Source organism: Diplotaxodon limnothrissa, linkage group LG4 (genome assembly GCF_057381915.1).
Source record: "Diplotaxodon limnothrissa isolate DT_005_m linkage group LG4, D_limnothrissa_male_GT1.1, whole genome shotgun sequence".
Taxonomy (NCBI): Eukaryota; Metazoa; Chordata; class Actinopteri; order Cichliformes; family Cichlidae; genus Diplotaxodon; species Diplotaxodon limnothrissa.
The window spans coordinates 8,953,243-8,966,581 of record NC_140599.1 but is presented as its reverse complement, the minus strand read 5'-3'; the positions used below and the strand labels follow the sequence as shown (position 1 = coordinate 8,966,581).

Sequence of the window (13,339 nt, the reverse complement as noted above, 5' to 3'; positions counted from 1 at the left end):
GAATTGCTACTTCCCCTAGAGTTTTAGCCACTCCAACAATCAGAAGATTTCCCTATGAGCAAGCATTTAGCAACAGTGGGAAGGAAAAACTCCCTTTAAAAAGGAAGAAACCTTCAACAGAGCCAGGCTCAGGAAGGGACAGCCCTCTGCCACGACTGGTTGGGGTGGGGGGAGTGAAAATTTAAAAAAAAAAGCCAAAGTGATCATTATTGCAGCAGCTTAATTAATTTTTGCAGTATAATTTGCTGTTAATGTCATTTTCCAACCCCAGTTTGTGTTTTTATCACTTTTGTCCAGGGTGGAAGATGCCATGCTGGAGACTGATTCAGTATGGTCTTTCAATGTTGATACATGGGAACCTGTTAGAGAGGCCAGGGCTGAAAAAGGGATGCCGGAGAACCTGAGAGGGTGTTATCCGCTGGTGTGCATCCAAGGCCAACATCTCTTTAATTAGGCTGACAAATAAGCGTTGGCCAGCTTCTGGTCCTCGTCTAAACATCATTATTTGTTCGAGGTCATCCAGACGTGTAAGTATTATGTATCTTGTCTCCAGGGATTCATGTCCTGTCCCTGGAACAGAGCCTTTAAATTGTTCTTCCGTCTTAAATGTCCAGCGCTGTTGCTTGTATTTGTCTCCAATGAAATAGTTTTCAGTGTACACGCCAGAGACTAGCACATGATCTGGTGGCTGACCCTGAGTCTCTATGATGAATTTCAGATAATCATAGTCATTCTCTGAAGGGTAGAGTGGCACCCCTGTAGCAAGCTCCACAGCCACCAGCCCCAGAGACCACATGTCACTTGCTTCGTTATAAGGAAGGCCAAGCATAACCTCCGGTGCACAATAACCAACCATTCCCACACAGTCACCAGGCATCACTGCAGACGCAGGACATGCGAGGCCAAAGTCTATAAGTTTGACTTTGATGGGAGACTCATGGCGGTTTACAACCATGATGGTTGTTACACAATCATACCAAAACTCTGTCCTAATAGTTTCCACTTTCTCTTTTGTATCAGACATACTGAGACAATATTCGGGATAAATAACCATGAAAACAATTTATTTATTAAGTTTAGAGGTTTACACATCACATCATTATAATCATTGAGCCTATCTGACTTTAATCGTCCACTTGATGGCGCAGTAGAGCCAATGAATCGTCACAGTGCTTCGAACCATGAGTCGACCAGTTGGATGGAAAGCTTCAGTTCATCACAAGGCTTCATCTCACCATCACTAATGAAAGCTCTTATAATTTGGCTGCTATTAGAGACCATTGATTTAGGCTCTCTTTGGTTACTACGTGGATCTTTTTTTCAGACAAATTAATGAAAAAAAATATAATAAATGGAAAAACAGAGTACAAATGTGAACAGTTAACTGGATATTACAGCGCGATTTCTGCTGCCCCGCCCTCTCGCTCAGTCGCTTAATGCCTGAGCTCGGATCATACCAATATCAGGGGGGATTCACGCACAGTCGTAAATTCCCACAGTGTGCACTACGTGCTTCGAATATTGTGTTTACTTTTTGTTTTATACAGTTGTCAGCCAGGCATCTAACTATGAAAAAATTACACTCCAAAAGACCCCGGGCTTCTGACAAAACAACCCGGGCTTAAGCCCAGTAAGCCACCCCCACGCTCCGCCCCTGCTCCCCACGCTTCCCTCTACCCTCCTCCTGCTGTCTTTTTCGCGCCATCAGTGCTCACAAGCTCCACCTTTACTTTGACAACCCACCTCCGAGGAGCCACGCCGACCAATAGCTATGCACGGCCTTTCCTATCAGCCAATCAGAGTGCCGGAGATGACGCCACGCAGAGGCGGCTCGCGGGAAAGTGAAGGGAAGGAGTTCAGTTTTTCCCGCGAAAGAGACGCCGCAAGGAGGCTTTGTGTGCGGCACCTTACGTCCTGCTTAGTTCTTACTAAGAAGAAAAAGTTGTTTTTGTCTGGGTTTGCTTCCTTACACTCCGCTTTCTTCGTGTCTTTTGCGACCTGGTTCATTCAGCATGTCTGGCTTTGACGACCCAGGAGTGTACTACAGTGACAGCTTCGGAGGTGGAGAGGGCCCCGGCGGGGACGAAGGTGGACAGAAGCGGATCCAGATCAAGAAGCGGTTCCGTGAGTTCTTGCGACAATTCAGAGTGGGGACCGACCGCACCGGCTTCACCTATAAATACAGGTACGGTAACAGCGATCGCACCGTGCTGTTGTTTGTTACACAGCCGCACCCTGAGTGTTCAGGATCTGATCTCAATATGGGTAATATAGCTAATAAGAACTGTCTTTGTTACAAAGTTACTGTTGAGATTATTTTTTTTAAAGTGCTCATTAGTCTGGCAGGAGGCCTAAATACAGGGGCTGCTGAATTTGTGGAAAATGTAGACTCTAGCACAGAGGTGTTAAACATAAGGCCCGAGGGCCAAAATCGGCCCGACGAAGACTCCAGTGTAGCCCAAGGAAAGGCTTTGGAAAATGTGAAGGAGTGTGTAAATGTTGGACTTTTAACTATATTTTTTTATCAGTTTTACAGCTTTTCTTGTGAATAAAGACCTCCCCCATGGTCATCCATTCTATACCAAAGTAATAGCTAAACAGTTAAATGACTAAATTGAACTTTTCTGTCTACTATCTGGTTTTGTTTTACAGTGGATCAATGATAAAAAAAGGGGAAAAGGGAAACTGCTCTGGCCAACTTAAGATTAAAGTAGGATGTATGTGGCTGATGAGTTTGACATCCCTGCTCTAGCACGTCTTGAGCTTCATAACATGTAGAGACCAACAGTAGTTATATTTGTGATCCTTTTGTGAAGCATCTGAATCATTTGCCATTAAAGCTCTAAATGTGCCAATTTTGGGCTCACCCAGCCTATGAATTTGCATTATTTTCACTTGTACCTAAATTCAACTAGAGATGAGCTGAAGCGACACTACACCTTGGGAGAGTACTGGCTGGAGGTGGAGATGGAGGACCTCGCCAGCTTCGATGAGGATCTGTCAGACTGTCTTTACAAGCTGCCGACTGAGAACCTGCCTCTGGTGAGCATGTCACACCGCACAAACTCCGTCCCGGTGGGCGATCCATCTGTCCGACGCATTTGTCTGAAGGTCTGCTTTTAATTTACAGCTGGAGGAAGCCGCAAAGGAGGTGGCTGATGAGGTGACCCGTCCCCGGCCTGTCGGGGAAGAGGCTGTGCAGGACATCCAGGTCACGTTGAAGAGCGACGCTCATCACGCATCCATCCGCAGCCTCAAGGTACTCTCAGGCCTCTTTGTGTGTCATACTGTAGGAGTTACTGACAGGTTGATCACACTTTTTCTTGTTTTTTTCTTTTTCTGTCCACTGCAGTCTGAGCAGGTGTCTCGTCTGGTGAAGGTGCACGGCATCATCATCTCTGCCACGGCGGTCAAAGCCAAGGCCACCAAGGTGTGTCTGCAGTGTCGCGGCTGCCGCGCCGTCATCCCCAACATCCCCCTGCCTCCAGGGCTGCAGGGTTATGCCCTGCCGCGCAAGTGCAACTCGTGAGTATTATGATGGGGTAACGTCCCTCCGCTCGAGTTCCTCACCCAGAATCACCTTTAACGAGGCTCCCTCTTTTCTCAGTGAGAGTGCTGGCAGGGTAAAGTGTCCTGTGGACCCTTACTTCATCATCCCAGACCGCTGCGTTTGCGTCGACTTCCAGACACTTCGCCTGCAGGAGTCCCCGGATGCTGTACCGCACGGAGAGATGCCCCGTCACCTGCAGCTCTACTGCGACAGGTAAGCACCTGTGTGACTGACACTGAGCTTTTTCTGCTGCTGTGCTGCTTTTACACTCGTGCTTTTTCCCACCTGTCTCTCAGGTATCTGTGTGACCGCGTGGTCCCAGGAAACAGGGTGACCATCATGGGTATTTACTCCATCAAAAAGATGGCTGCACCCAAAGGCAAAGAGAGAGGGGTTGGCGTGGGTATTCGTGCGTCCTATCTGCGAGTGGTCGGTATCCAGGTGGACACAGAAGGCGCAGGTGAAGAGGTTTTGCATTAAGACATGGGTGTGATGCGTTTCAGGCGAGCAGAGCTGGCTTTAAGTGTGGATATTTTTTCCTTTTTTAGGCCGTGGTGCCACTGGATCCGTCTCCCCACAGGAAGAGGAGGAACTGAGGGCACTGGCTGCTTCTCCTAACGTCTACAACTCTCTGTCACAGTCTATAGCGCCATCCATCTATGGCAGCGATGATGTGAAAAAGGCCATTACCTGTCTGCTGTTTGGAGGTTCAAGAAAGAGGTGAGCTTTAAGCGCAATACATAGATACCCACCTTTATTGTAAAAGTCCCTGACTTACCCAGCAGTGCTTTCGTTTTCTGTCCTCTGCAGGCTGCCTGATGGTCTCACTCGTAGAGGTGACATCAACCTGCTGATGCTGGGTGATCCCGGCACAGCCAAGTCTCAGCTGCTGAAGTTTGTTGAGAGATGCTCGCCCATCGGGGTAAGTAATCCTGAATGGATTGTCGTCACTATGACAAATCCGGTGTAAACCCCTCACACTGATCCTGAACCTCGACTCTGTCCCCTGTAGGTCTACACCTCCGGTAAGGGCAGCAGCGCGGCCGGTCTGACTGCCTCCGTGCTCAGGGACCCCAGCACCCGAGGATTCATCATGGAGGGGGGAGCCATGGTGCTGGCCGACGGCGGGGTCGTGTGCATCGACGAGTTTGACAAGGTAAAAACGAAGCAGCACAAGTTGCTAAGTTGCAAACAAGAATTCAAACTTGGCACAAAATAAACTATCAGTTGATCTCCGGCCTCATTATTAAAGATAACACTGTGTTTGTTGTCCAGATGAGAGAGGATGACAGAGTGGCGATCCACGAGGCCATGGAGCAGCAGACCATCTCCATCGCTAAGGTATCGCCTCTTTGTGCATTTAAGGAAAGTAAAATGCAGTCGCTGTGTTGAAGGCAAGCTAACACGTGGGCTCTCCTCCCAGGCTGGCATCACCACCACCCTGAACTCTCGCTGCTCTGTGCTGGCAGCAGCCAACTCCGTGTACGGCCGCTGGGACGACACAAAGGGCGAAGACAACATCGACTTCATGCCCACCATCCTGTCCCGTTTCGATATGATCTTCATCATCAAGGACCAGCACGACCAGCAGAGAGACATGGTAAGGAGGCCGAAGGTCTGCGGCGTTAAACCCTCGTGTGGTTGGAGCTGTTACAGAGTGTAACTGTTTGAACGCGTCTGTTTACAGACGCTGGCTCGCCACGTGATGAACGTCCACCTCAGCGCGCAGACGCAGACCGAGGGTGTCGAGGGCGAGATCCCGCTGACCACATTTAAGAAATACATCGCTTATGCAAGAACGTAAGTGTCCTGGAGTTCATATATTAGTTTGATCGCACACACTGTCATGTACTTAGTTTAAAAAATAAATAATAATAATAATAATTTGCCCATTTACAGTAAGTGTGGTCCTCGGCTGTCTGCTGCAGCTGCTGAGAAGCTAAAAAACAGATACGTGGTGATGAGGAGCGGAGCACGAGAGCACGAGAGGGAGAGCGACAAAAGAGCCTCCATCCCCATCACAGTCAGGTAGATTTTTATTTATTTTAATAAATGATCATGTAAATGCGTCTTTTTACCCCAGCTTAAGTACTTGGATCTTCTCGCTTCATCGTCTGTCTGATGTTTCGGGTTTTCAGGCAGCTGGAGGCCGTCGTGCGCATCGCAGAGTCGCTGGCTAAGATGAAGCTGCAGGCGGTGGCTGGAGAAGAGGAGGTGGATGAGGCCCTGAGGCTCTTCCAGGTTTCCACGCTGGACGCTGCACTGTCTGGCAGCCTTTCAGGTGGGCGTTGGTCATGTTTTTGGGTCTAGTGGATAGATCTACCTCATTAAACTGAACCATATTAGCTATCCCATTAAAGAATCTTTTGTTTTTGTTTTTAATTTGCTGGAAGCCAAGTGTTAAGCCTCAGCTAAGCATGCCAACCACATTTTGTGTCCAGGAGCGGAAGGCTTCACTTCTCAGGAGGACCAGGAAATGATCTCTCGCATCGAGAAGCAGCTGAAGAGACGCTTCGCCATCGGCTCGCAAGTGTCAGAGCACAGCATCATACAGGACTTCACCAAACAGGTGAGAATATCAACCTGGGGACACAACAGTGATTTGACTCTGTGCCCAGCTTGTGTTTCGTGTTCCATTGGGATGATTACAGGAATAGTGTTCATTTCTCTTTTGCCAGTCATGTAAAAACAGACCTCAGAAACATTTTTTACATGCCTGACAAAAGAATCAGTTTTGGTCTGGGTCCTGTTAGTGACCTCTTTCTGTCCTTCCTGCAGAAATATCCAGAGCACGCCATCTACAAAGTCCTCCACCTGATGTTAAGGAGGGGGGAGCTTCAGCACCGCATGCAGAGAAAAGTGCTCTACAGAGTCAAGTAGAGAAAAGTGCTCTATGAGATAACCATATTGTTGTTGTTGTAAATAGTTTTCATTTGTGGTGTTATGTTTGCCAGAATAGTGTCTCATCTCAGCTGTAGCTCTGTACAGCAGGATGCATGCCAACAGGGTGGATGAAGAGTCACTGCTAAGATGGTCCTAGTGCTTTGTATCAAGCTAAAGATGTTACTTAATGTCTGCATACCGTGTTTAAAAAAATAAATAACAATAAAGTATTGAAATTCACATTAAAATGTTGAGAGTATTTCTTTTTTTTTTTATTAAACAGATCATAAACAGAGACACGATTTGATGAATATACACAAATGACAAGTAAAATCACTGCTTTGGCTTGGAGTTGACAGATTGTCAGTCACGATTTCTCTTTCAGAGCCAAACTGAGTAAAGTGCAAAATGTGCATGTCACACACTGTATATAAAAGATGGATGGAGCCTTTGTAATCCCACTCACTGGTTAGTGACGCCTCAAGTCTTGCAACATCACAAAATGTAATTTATATTCTGCAAGAACCATCGACGGTGCAAAATATGGTTGTAGCTTCTGGGTTTGGAATGTGAAGCCAAGGTGGAAGCACCTTTTAAAACTACAATCTCTTCAGTCACCACCAGGGGGCGACACAAACAACCTTTCATGACTTTGCTAAACACTTTCCGGACTTTTCTGTGGTCCTGATCACTGGTTTGAGGTCATATTCAGAAGAAAATTGAGTCATTTTTTTAAATTAAGAGAATTCCAAGAGGAACAACTAGGTGATGTAACAATAGCTCTTTTCATCTTTATCTGTATGCCTTAAACTGGTGATTGAGACCATGAACCTTCAAGACTTCCTTTTAAAATCATTCATACGTATTCTCCTGTTTGCCTTCATTTTTCAAACCCAGAAGCTAAAGCCATGTCTTATGTACAATCTATGATTCACAACCAGTATAAGTACAGGTAGAGCCTACAAAGCATACATTCCCACTCCAATAGTGGCCAGCGCAACACACAGTCCCACGGTGAACTGTACGATGGATGACGACGGGAGGACGGCCGCTGGGGATCTGTCTTTGTGCTGGTCCGCAGTTTCTGTTGCAACACTCAGCATTTTCTGCAAGTCATCAAAAACCTACGAGGAAACAAGGGGTTAAAAAAAAGGGATTAGCGTGTTGGCAGCATTTTGGCTCTACATGCATTAGCTTCAGTTCCTCTTTCAGCTGAGTTCACTGAGAACTGTGGAGCAATTCTTGGTGTCATTTTTGGTCAGGGCTTGCACAGAAAAATTCGTCCTGAGGTCTCTCACCTGTATGTTCAGCTCAAAGGCCTGCACGGCCTCCTCCAGCACCGCGGCCTTCTCCTTCTCCGTCAGCTCGATGCTGTTCATCCGGCTCCTGTACAGCTGCTTGAAACGGTTGGGGCTGCTCACACCGGGGAAGTGGAAGAAGGAAAGCCCCTCTTTGCTGCTCAGACCGAGAGATTTCTGGGTAATCTTTCCCAGCACTTGTCCCCCTGAGAGATCACCGAGGTAGCGAGTGTAGGCGTGGGCCACTAGAAGCTCTGGGTTCTCTCTGCCGATCTGAGAATGTAAGAAGGGGGAAGTGTTGCGCTGGTTCTTGTGCACTCTGAGTTATGAATCATGAATCACGTCAAAACGCGGTGCTCACCTGTCGCAGTCTCTGGCCGTATCTCTGTGTGGCTGCAGGGACGATCACTCTCTTCCTCCACTCTGATCCAAAGAAATGCTCCAGGTCTCTTTCCAGTGATTCCACACGGGAAAGCTCCTGAGGGAAGTAAATTGGTGCAACGGCTGGATCGGAAGCATTCCTGTCCATCTCATCTTCCAGAGCCCTGTAGATCTCGTAGAGGGAGCACAGCAGGACCTAAAAGACGCATAAAGATAGACATCCACTTATAAGAAAAAAAAGAAAAGGAACAGAAAGTGGTTTGTGTATCCAGCCACTGTGCACACTTCACCTTATACTGAACCAGAGTGATCTCTCCCTTTTGGTAACTCAGCATCAGCTGTGTGTTTTCAGCCCTCACGTGGTTGTCCTTAGTGGCTGCTTTAATCTGCTCTGATAAATCGCTGAGGCCAGAAGGGAAACACAGAAAGGGAGCAATCATTCAACATGTCCTAAAATGTCTTTAAGTGCAAAAGCTGCGAATTTCCAGTAAAGTGATCTCCCATACCTGCCGACTTCTCCTGTCTCATTCTTTCTCGCACTCTTCATCGTGTCCATCTGTTCAAATGGTTTCATTGGTTTAGTATAGGTACACAAAATGTAAGAGTATACATATATAATGCATTTCACTCACATTCAGTAAAGTGTAGTTGAGTCTTCGATCCTTAGAGCTGGCGGCTGTCAGCGTGTCCGGTCAGTTCCTCTGAACGGTTGCTCCTCAGTGCATGGCCTCTCAGCTCCCTCCCTCCTCTTATATACAGCTGTGAAGCTCCAGCTGCTGAGTCAAATGAGAAGTGTGATTGCTGAGTCATGCTTCACATGACAGGGGAGATGTGGACACAGCAGCAATATCAGAAAACATGACGAGGCATTAAAGCTTATTTTCTTGAATCATGTTTGAGCTGGCTTTGGCTACATGTGGCTACAGAGTCCTTATGGAGAAACAAAGTAGCATGTAATGTATTCTCAAAACCTGTAGCTATTATCTGTCAATTGTTAGCATTTTTTTTGTAGTTGTTTTTTTTTTTTTCCATTTAAAAAAACATCTATTAACAGGGGACAGAACAAGAGGTTTTGAACTTAATGTCACAAGAAGCTACACCAAGAAGCCCCAAAAAGACGAGGAGCTTATTGGCTCCAAGTTTGCCTCGCAATATAAGGGCCCCCTGAAAAAATCTGCTGGCTGTATAACTTCTAATAGTTTAGAAGTACATTTTTGTAATTTGTTCATGTAAAAAGTGTGTAGTAACTCTTGTATAGCTACAACACTGAAAGGCACAATCAAGCTTTATACACTACTGTGCAAAACCACTTTACTTCCAAGGAGACAGACTTTCTTAGTATTATTTCAGTAGTTCTCCAGGCTTTCTGCAGGTCTTTAAAAGCTGTTCTTCTTTACACATTGTCTGCTTTTTCACTTATTTTCAGTCCAGTCCTGTTACCTGACTGTATTCAGAGGATTTTCTTTTTTTTAAAGTAAGCAACTTAACACTGATACCTTAAAGATTTGAGCATCTAGCTCAAACTGTGAACCATTTTTGCATCTGCATAACACAGACAGCTTTGAAATTGTATCTGTAGACACTTTGTTACAAGCAAAAAATGAGTGGCAATATATCTTATGACGTGAGAAATATAAATTTTAAATCTTTGCTTCGATGTTTCATCAATATATACAGATGAGGTTGTATTTAAACAGGAAACTAAGCTCTGTGGATATTTGGTAGCTCTAAAACATTAAAATTCAAGGCTGAAAGCAAAGACAACAAGCAAACTTTCGCACATATGAGTATCTTCTTATCCATGACGTCCGCTACCCAATCAAAAGCTAGCAGAACTGCATCGCTCTATATGACCACTCAATGACAATGAACAAAATTTGGCAAAACGTTGCCTAGAAATAATTAAAAATACATTTTAAAGTAAATTAAGTTATTTCAGAAAGATAAATTAGTTTTAATAATTTAAAGGGAGAACTTTCCATTTGGATGTATTACACACAGACATATAAAGTAGTGAACTGCTGACTAAAAGCTGTTTTAGCCGAGAACAAAACATCTGTACCGTTTTTTTAGGGAACTTTACCGGAAGTGATGTCAGAACAAAGCAGTCCCTGCCAATTGAAAATTTACCGCCAATAACTGCGCAGAAGAAAAAAAGAGAAAAAACGAAGAGGAAACAATAACTACTTCACTTTCGTGACGCCAAAGACTCTCTTCACGCGAGGAGTTGTGTCTTTTAAAAAAAAAAATCCTGGATGGCTACGATGGCTTCCGACGACGAAGCTGCTCCTGAACTGCTTGAAAGCGAGGACGAAGGAGAGTCTGGCGCAGAAAGTTTCCTCACGGAGGACGAACTAGCTTACGACGAGGGGCTCGATCCAGCGGAAGAGTAAGTATACTGTATTTACAAGCTAATGCAGCTTTAGTACGGGCAGAGTTTGATGGTGTTTAGAGCAAGACTGCAGGTATAAAAACCTGCAGACCGTAAGCCAGCCATATAAAATATTTAAAAATATATTTTTTAAAGTACGTTAATATATTCAGAGAGAGCTGTGATTGCATGATAATGCACAGGACAGATTTTTGCACTTGGAGAAAACTCATGAATACATAAATGAGGAGTAGAAATGGCATAATATGTAAGTATGGTATGACACGTGACGTGTGGCAGGAATAAATAATAAAATGAAGTTTTTAAGTGGTTATAACACAGTTGATGGCAGTAGATCAACATATGCTTAATTGTGTAGGTGTATTTTAGGGGTTTGGGTCAGTGAAATGAACTGATGAAATGAGTGCTATGTTCTTTACTTGCACCTTTGGACTTTATCTGGTCACACTGTGTGTGTGTGTCTGTGGGTGGGTGGGACGGTGGGGGTTAGGGTTTTAGCCATAGTCTTCATAGTACACATTCTTGTGGGGGATGGGGCCTTCCAGGCACAGGATATAAGCAAACCTACACTACAGGTTTAAGTCTGGATGGGTTGGAGGAACAGCATCAGGCAATTTCAACCATTCTTTATAGTTTATACTGCGAAACATTTGAACCACAAAAACACTGGCCTGAGATAAATGACCATAATACTTATTCTGTTTCTTTCAGTTATGATGATCAACAGGATGGGCACACAGAGCCTTGCACCTCTGGTGAAGAAGATGCCAACCACTCTGCTTATTGTGAAGAAGACGGTTCTTCACTCAGTGTAACGAGAGGCCATAAAAGAAAAAGATCTCCACATTCAACAGCCAAATCCTGGAAAACAGAGAACGATCCAGACATTTGTCCGCCGCCTAACAGGTTCGTCCCAGCCCGACCACCCGGACATCAATTGAATTCAAACAACAAACACATGCCGCTGGACCTCTTCAAGCTGTTTCTCAGCAATGAAGCCATTTCAACTCTTTGTGAGAACACAAACAAACAAGCAGCCAAAAACATTGGAAAAGGCAAAAAGTATTCATGGGCTGACCTCGACGTCCCAGAGTTCCTAAATTATGTCGGACTCACTTTCTTCTTTTCACTGGTGAAACTGGATAACATCTGTGACTACTGGAAAAAGAACACGATATTCAGTGTGCTGTTTCCAGCTGACGTCATGTCACAGGACAGGTATCGGGTGATATCTTGGAACATCCACATGAGTGATCCCGAGGAAGATGTTGAGAATGACAGGCAGAAAGGAACGCCGCAATACGACCATCTGTTTCGATTAAACCCCCTAATGGACACCATCAAACACGCCTGCAATACGTTTTACCACCCTAGGCAGAAGCTTCTGATTGATGAGAGGACAATAGTGAGGAAGAACCACGCTGGAATGATTCAGAAAGGGACAGCAAAACCAAACAAGTTGGGTTTCAAACTCTTTGTTCTGTCTGACAGCAGCAACGGTTACATCTTGGACTTTGCTGTGTACACTGGAAAGTCACGGTTTGAGTCAGGCACTGGGCTTGCATACGACTCTGTTATGACCCTGATAAAGTCTGCACACCTGGGCAGTGGTTATAACCTGTTTCTGGACAGTTTCTACACCAGTCCAAAACTCTTTAGAGACCTGCTGAGCCTCAATGTTGGAGCGTGTGGAACATACAGAGACAACAGGAGAGGCTGCCCAACCACACATTCAAATGCTCTGACAAAAAAGGATCCCAAAGGCACCCTGAGGTGGATCCGCGAACCTCCTGTGGTTTATGTGAAGTGGAAGGACTTCTGTGAGGTCAGCATCTGCTCTACAGTCCACCAGGCGTTCTCTGGACACACCGTGGAGAGGAGAGTGAAAAGTGAGGATGGCAAGTCGACCGTCGGATTCATTCCATGCCCGACACCTGTCATGGAATATAACAAGTACATGGGAGGTGCTGATATGTTAGAACAGTTGACACAATCCTACTCTGTACACCACAAAACATCACGCTGGTACCGTTTACTGTTCTTACACTTCCTGGAGATTGCAGCCACCAACAGCTTCCTGCTTCACAAGGAGCTCTGCAGAGAGAAACACGAGGAACCCATGACTCACAGGGCCTTCCTGGAGGAGCTGACTGCCCAGCTGTGTGGCGTAACAGTCGCCGTCCCCCCTACCAAAGGCCCGAGTGGCCACCTCCCCGTGCCGATCTCCAACCAACCCGATGCAAGCAAGAGGGCCTCGTACGGACGAAGGACCTGCGTGCAGTGCAGGCTGATAAAGAAGGAATATCAGTCTACCCCCTGGAAGTGTAGGGAGTGCGATGTGGCCCTGTGTCTTATTGCAGACAGGAACTGCTTCGAGGCGTGGCACGAATAATGTCGAGATTAAAAAAAAAAAGCAGGAAGGAAGGACTTATGTGAAATCAGTGTAAACAGTTATTTCTCTGTTTCTTGGATTGCTTTTTTACCCTTAAAAAACAACTCACGTTCTTTAATTTTGTGTTCTGAAATAAAGTTTTCTCACTTTCAGTAGATGCTTGGTTGTTGGTCTTTATGCACGGCAGCACACATAGTTTCCCAAAATGTTTATATACAGTAATATTGATTAAACCAGCCACAGAGGTAATATTGATTACACATAGCTGAAATTTTTTAAGTATTTCTATATTAACTTGTTTTTAAATATACAATCATATCAATTATCTAAAAACTATACATGTTATTTTGAAATTTTAAAATATATAAATCAACAGATAAGCAGTGCTTAAATTTATAAGACCACCCAATGTAAGGCTTATGCCACAGCTGCCCTAAATTACC

The 13,339-nt window shown here is 45.2% G+C and overlaps 3 protein-coding genes across 3 annotated transcripts; 2 read left to right on the top strand and 1 right to left on the bottom strand.

The window, feature by feature from the left end:
- The first annotated feature begins 2,012 nt into the window (after positions 1-2,012).
- mcm5 (minichromosome maintenance complex component 5) lies at positions 2,013-6,430 on the top strand. Its single transcript, XM_085351392.1, has 16 exons — positions 2,013-2,185; positions 2,916-3,042; positions 3,131-3,259; positions 3,353-3,525; positions 3,608-3,763; positions 3,847-4,010; positions 4,099-4,270; positions 4,361-4,472; positions 4,563-4,706; positions 4,826-4,891; positions 4,974-5,150; positions 5,238-5,350; positions 5,450-5,578; positions 5,689-5,831; positions 5,992-6,119; positions 6,329-6,430. The coding sequence occupies exons 1-16, from the start codon at positions 2,013-2,015 to the stop codon at positions 6,428-6,430; spliced, it is 2,208 nt and encodes a 735-aa protein (XP_085207518.1).
- Positions 6,431-7,313: 883 nt separating this feature from the next.
- Positions 7,314-8,798, bottom strand: hmox1a (heme oxygenase 1a). The gene is made up of 6 exons (XM_085351406.1): positions 8,745-8,798; positions 8,619-8,668; positions 8,403-8,514; positions 8,093-8,308; positions 7,732-8,004; positions 7,314-7,557 (listed from the first exon to the last, which is right to left on the bottom strand). The coding sequence occupies exons 2-6, from the start codon at positions 8,666-8,668 to the stop codon at positions 7,393-7,395; spliced, it is 816 nt and encodes a 271-aa protein (XP_085207532.1). The 5' UTR covers positions 8,745-8,798; the 3' UTR covers positions 7,314-7,392.
- Positions 8,799-11,462: 2,664 nt separating this feature from the next.
- LOC146633231 (piggyBac transposable element-derived protein 4) lies at positions 11,463-12,896 on the top strand. Its single transcript, XM_085352918.1, has one exon. The coding sequence runs from the start codon at positions 11,463-11,465 to the stop codon at positions 12,894-12,896; it is 1,434 nt and encodes a 477-aa protein (XP_085209044.1).
- Positions 12,897-13,339: the final 443 nt, after the last annotated feature.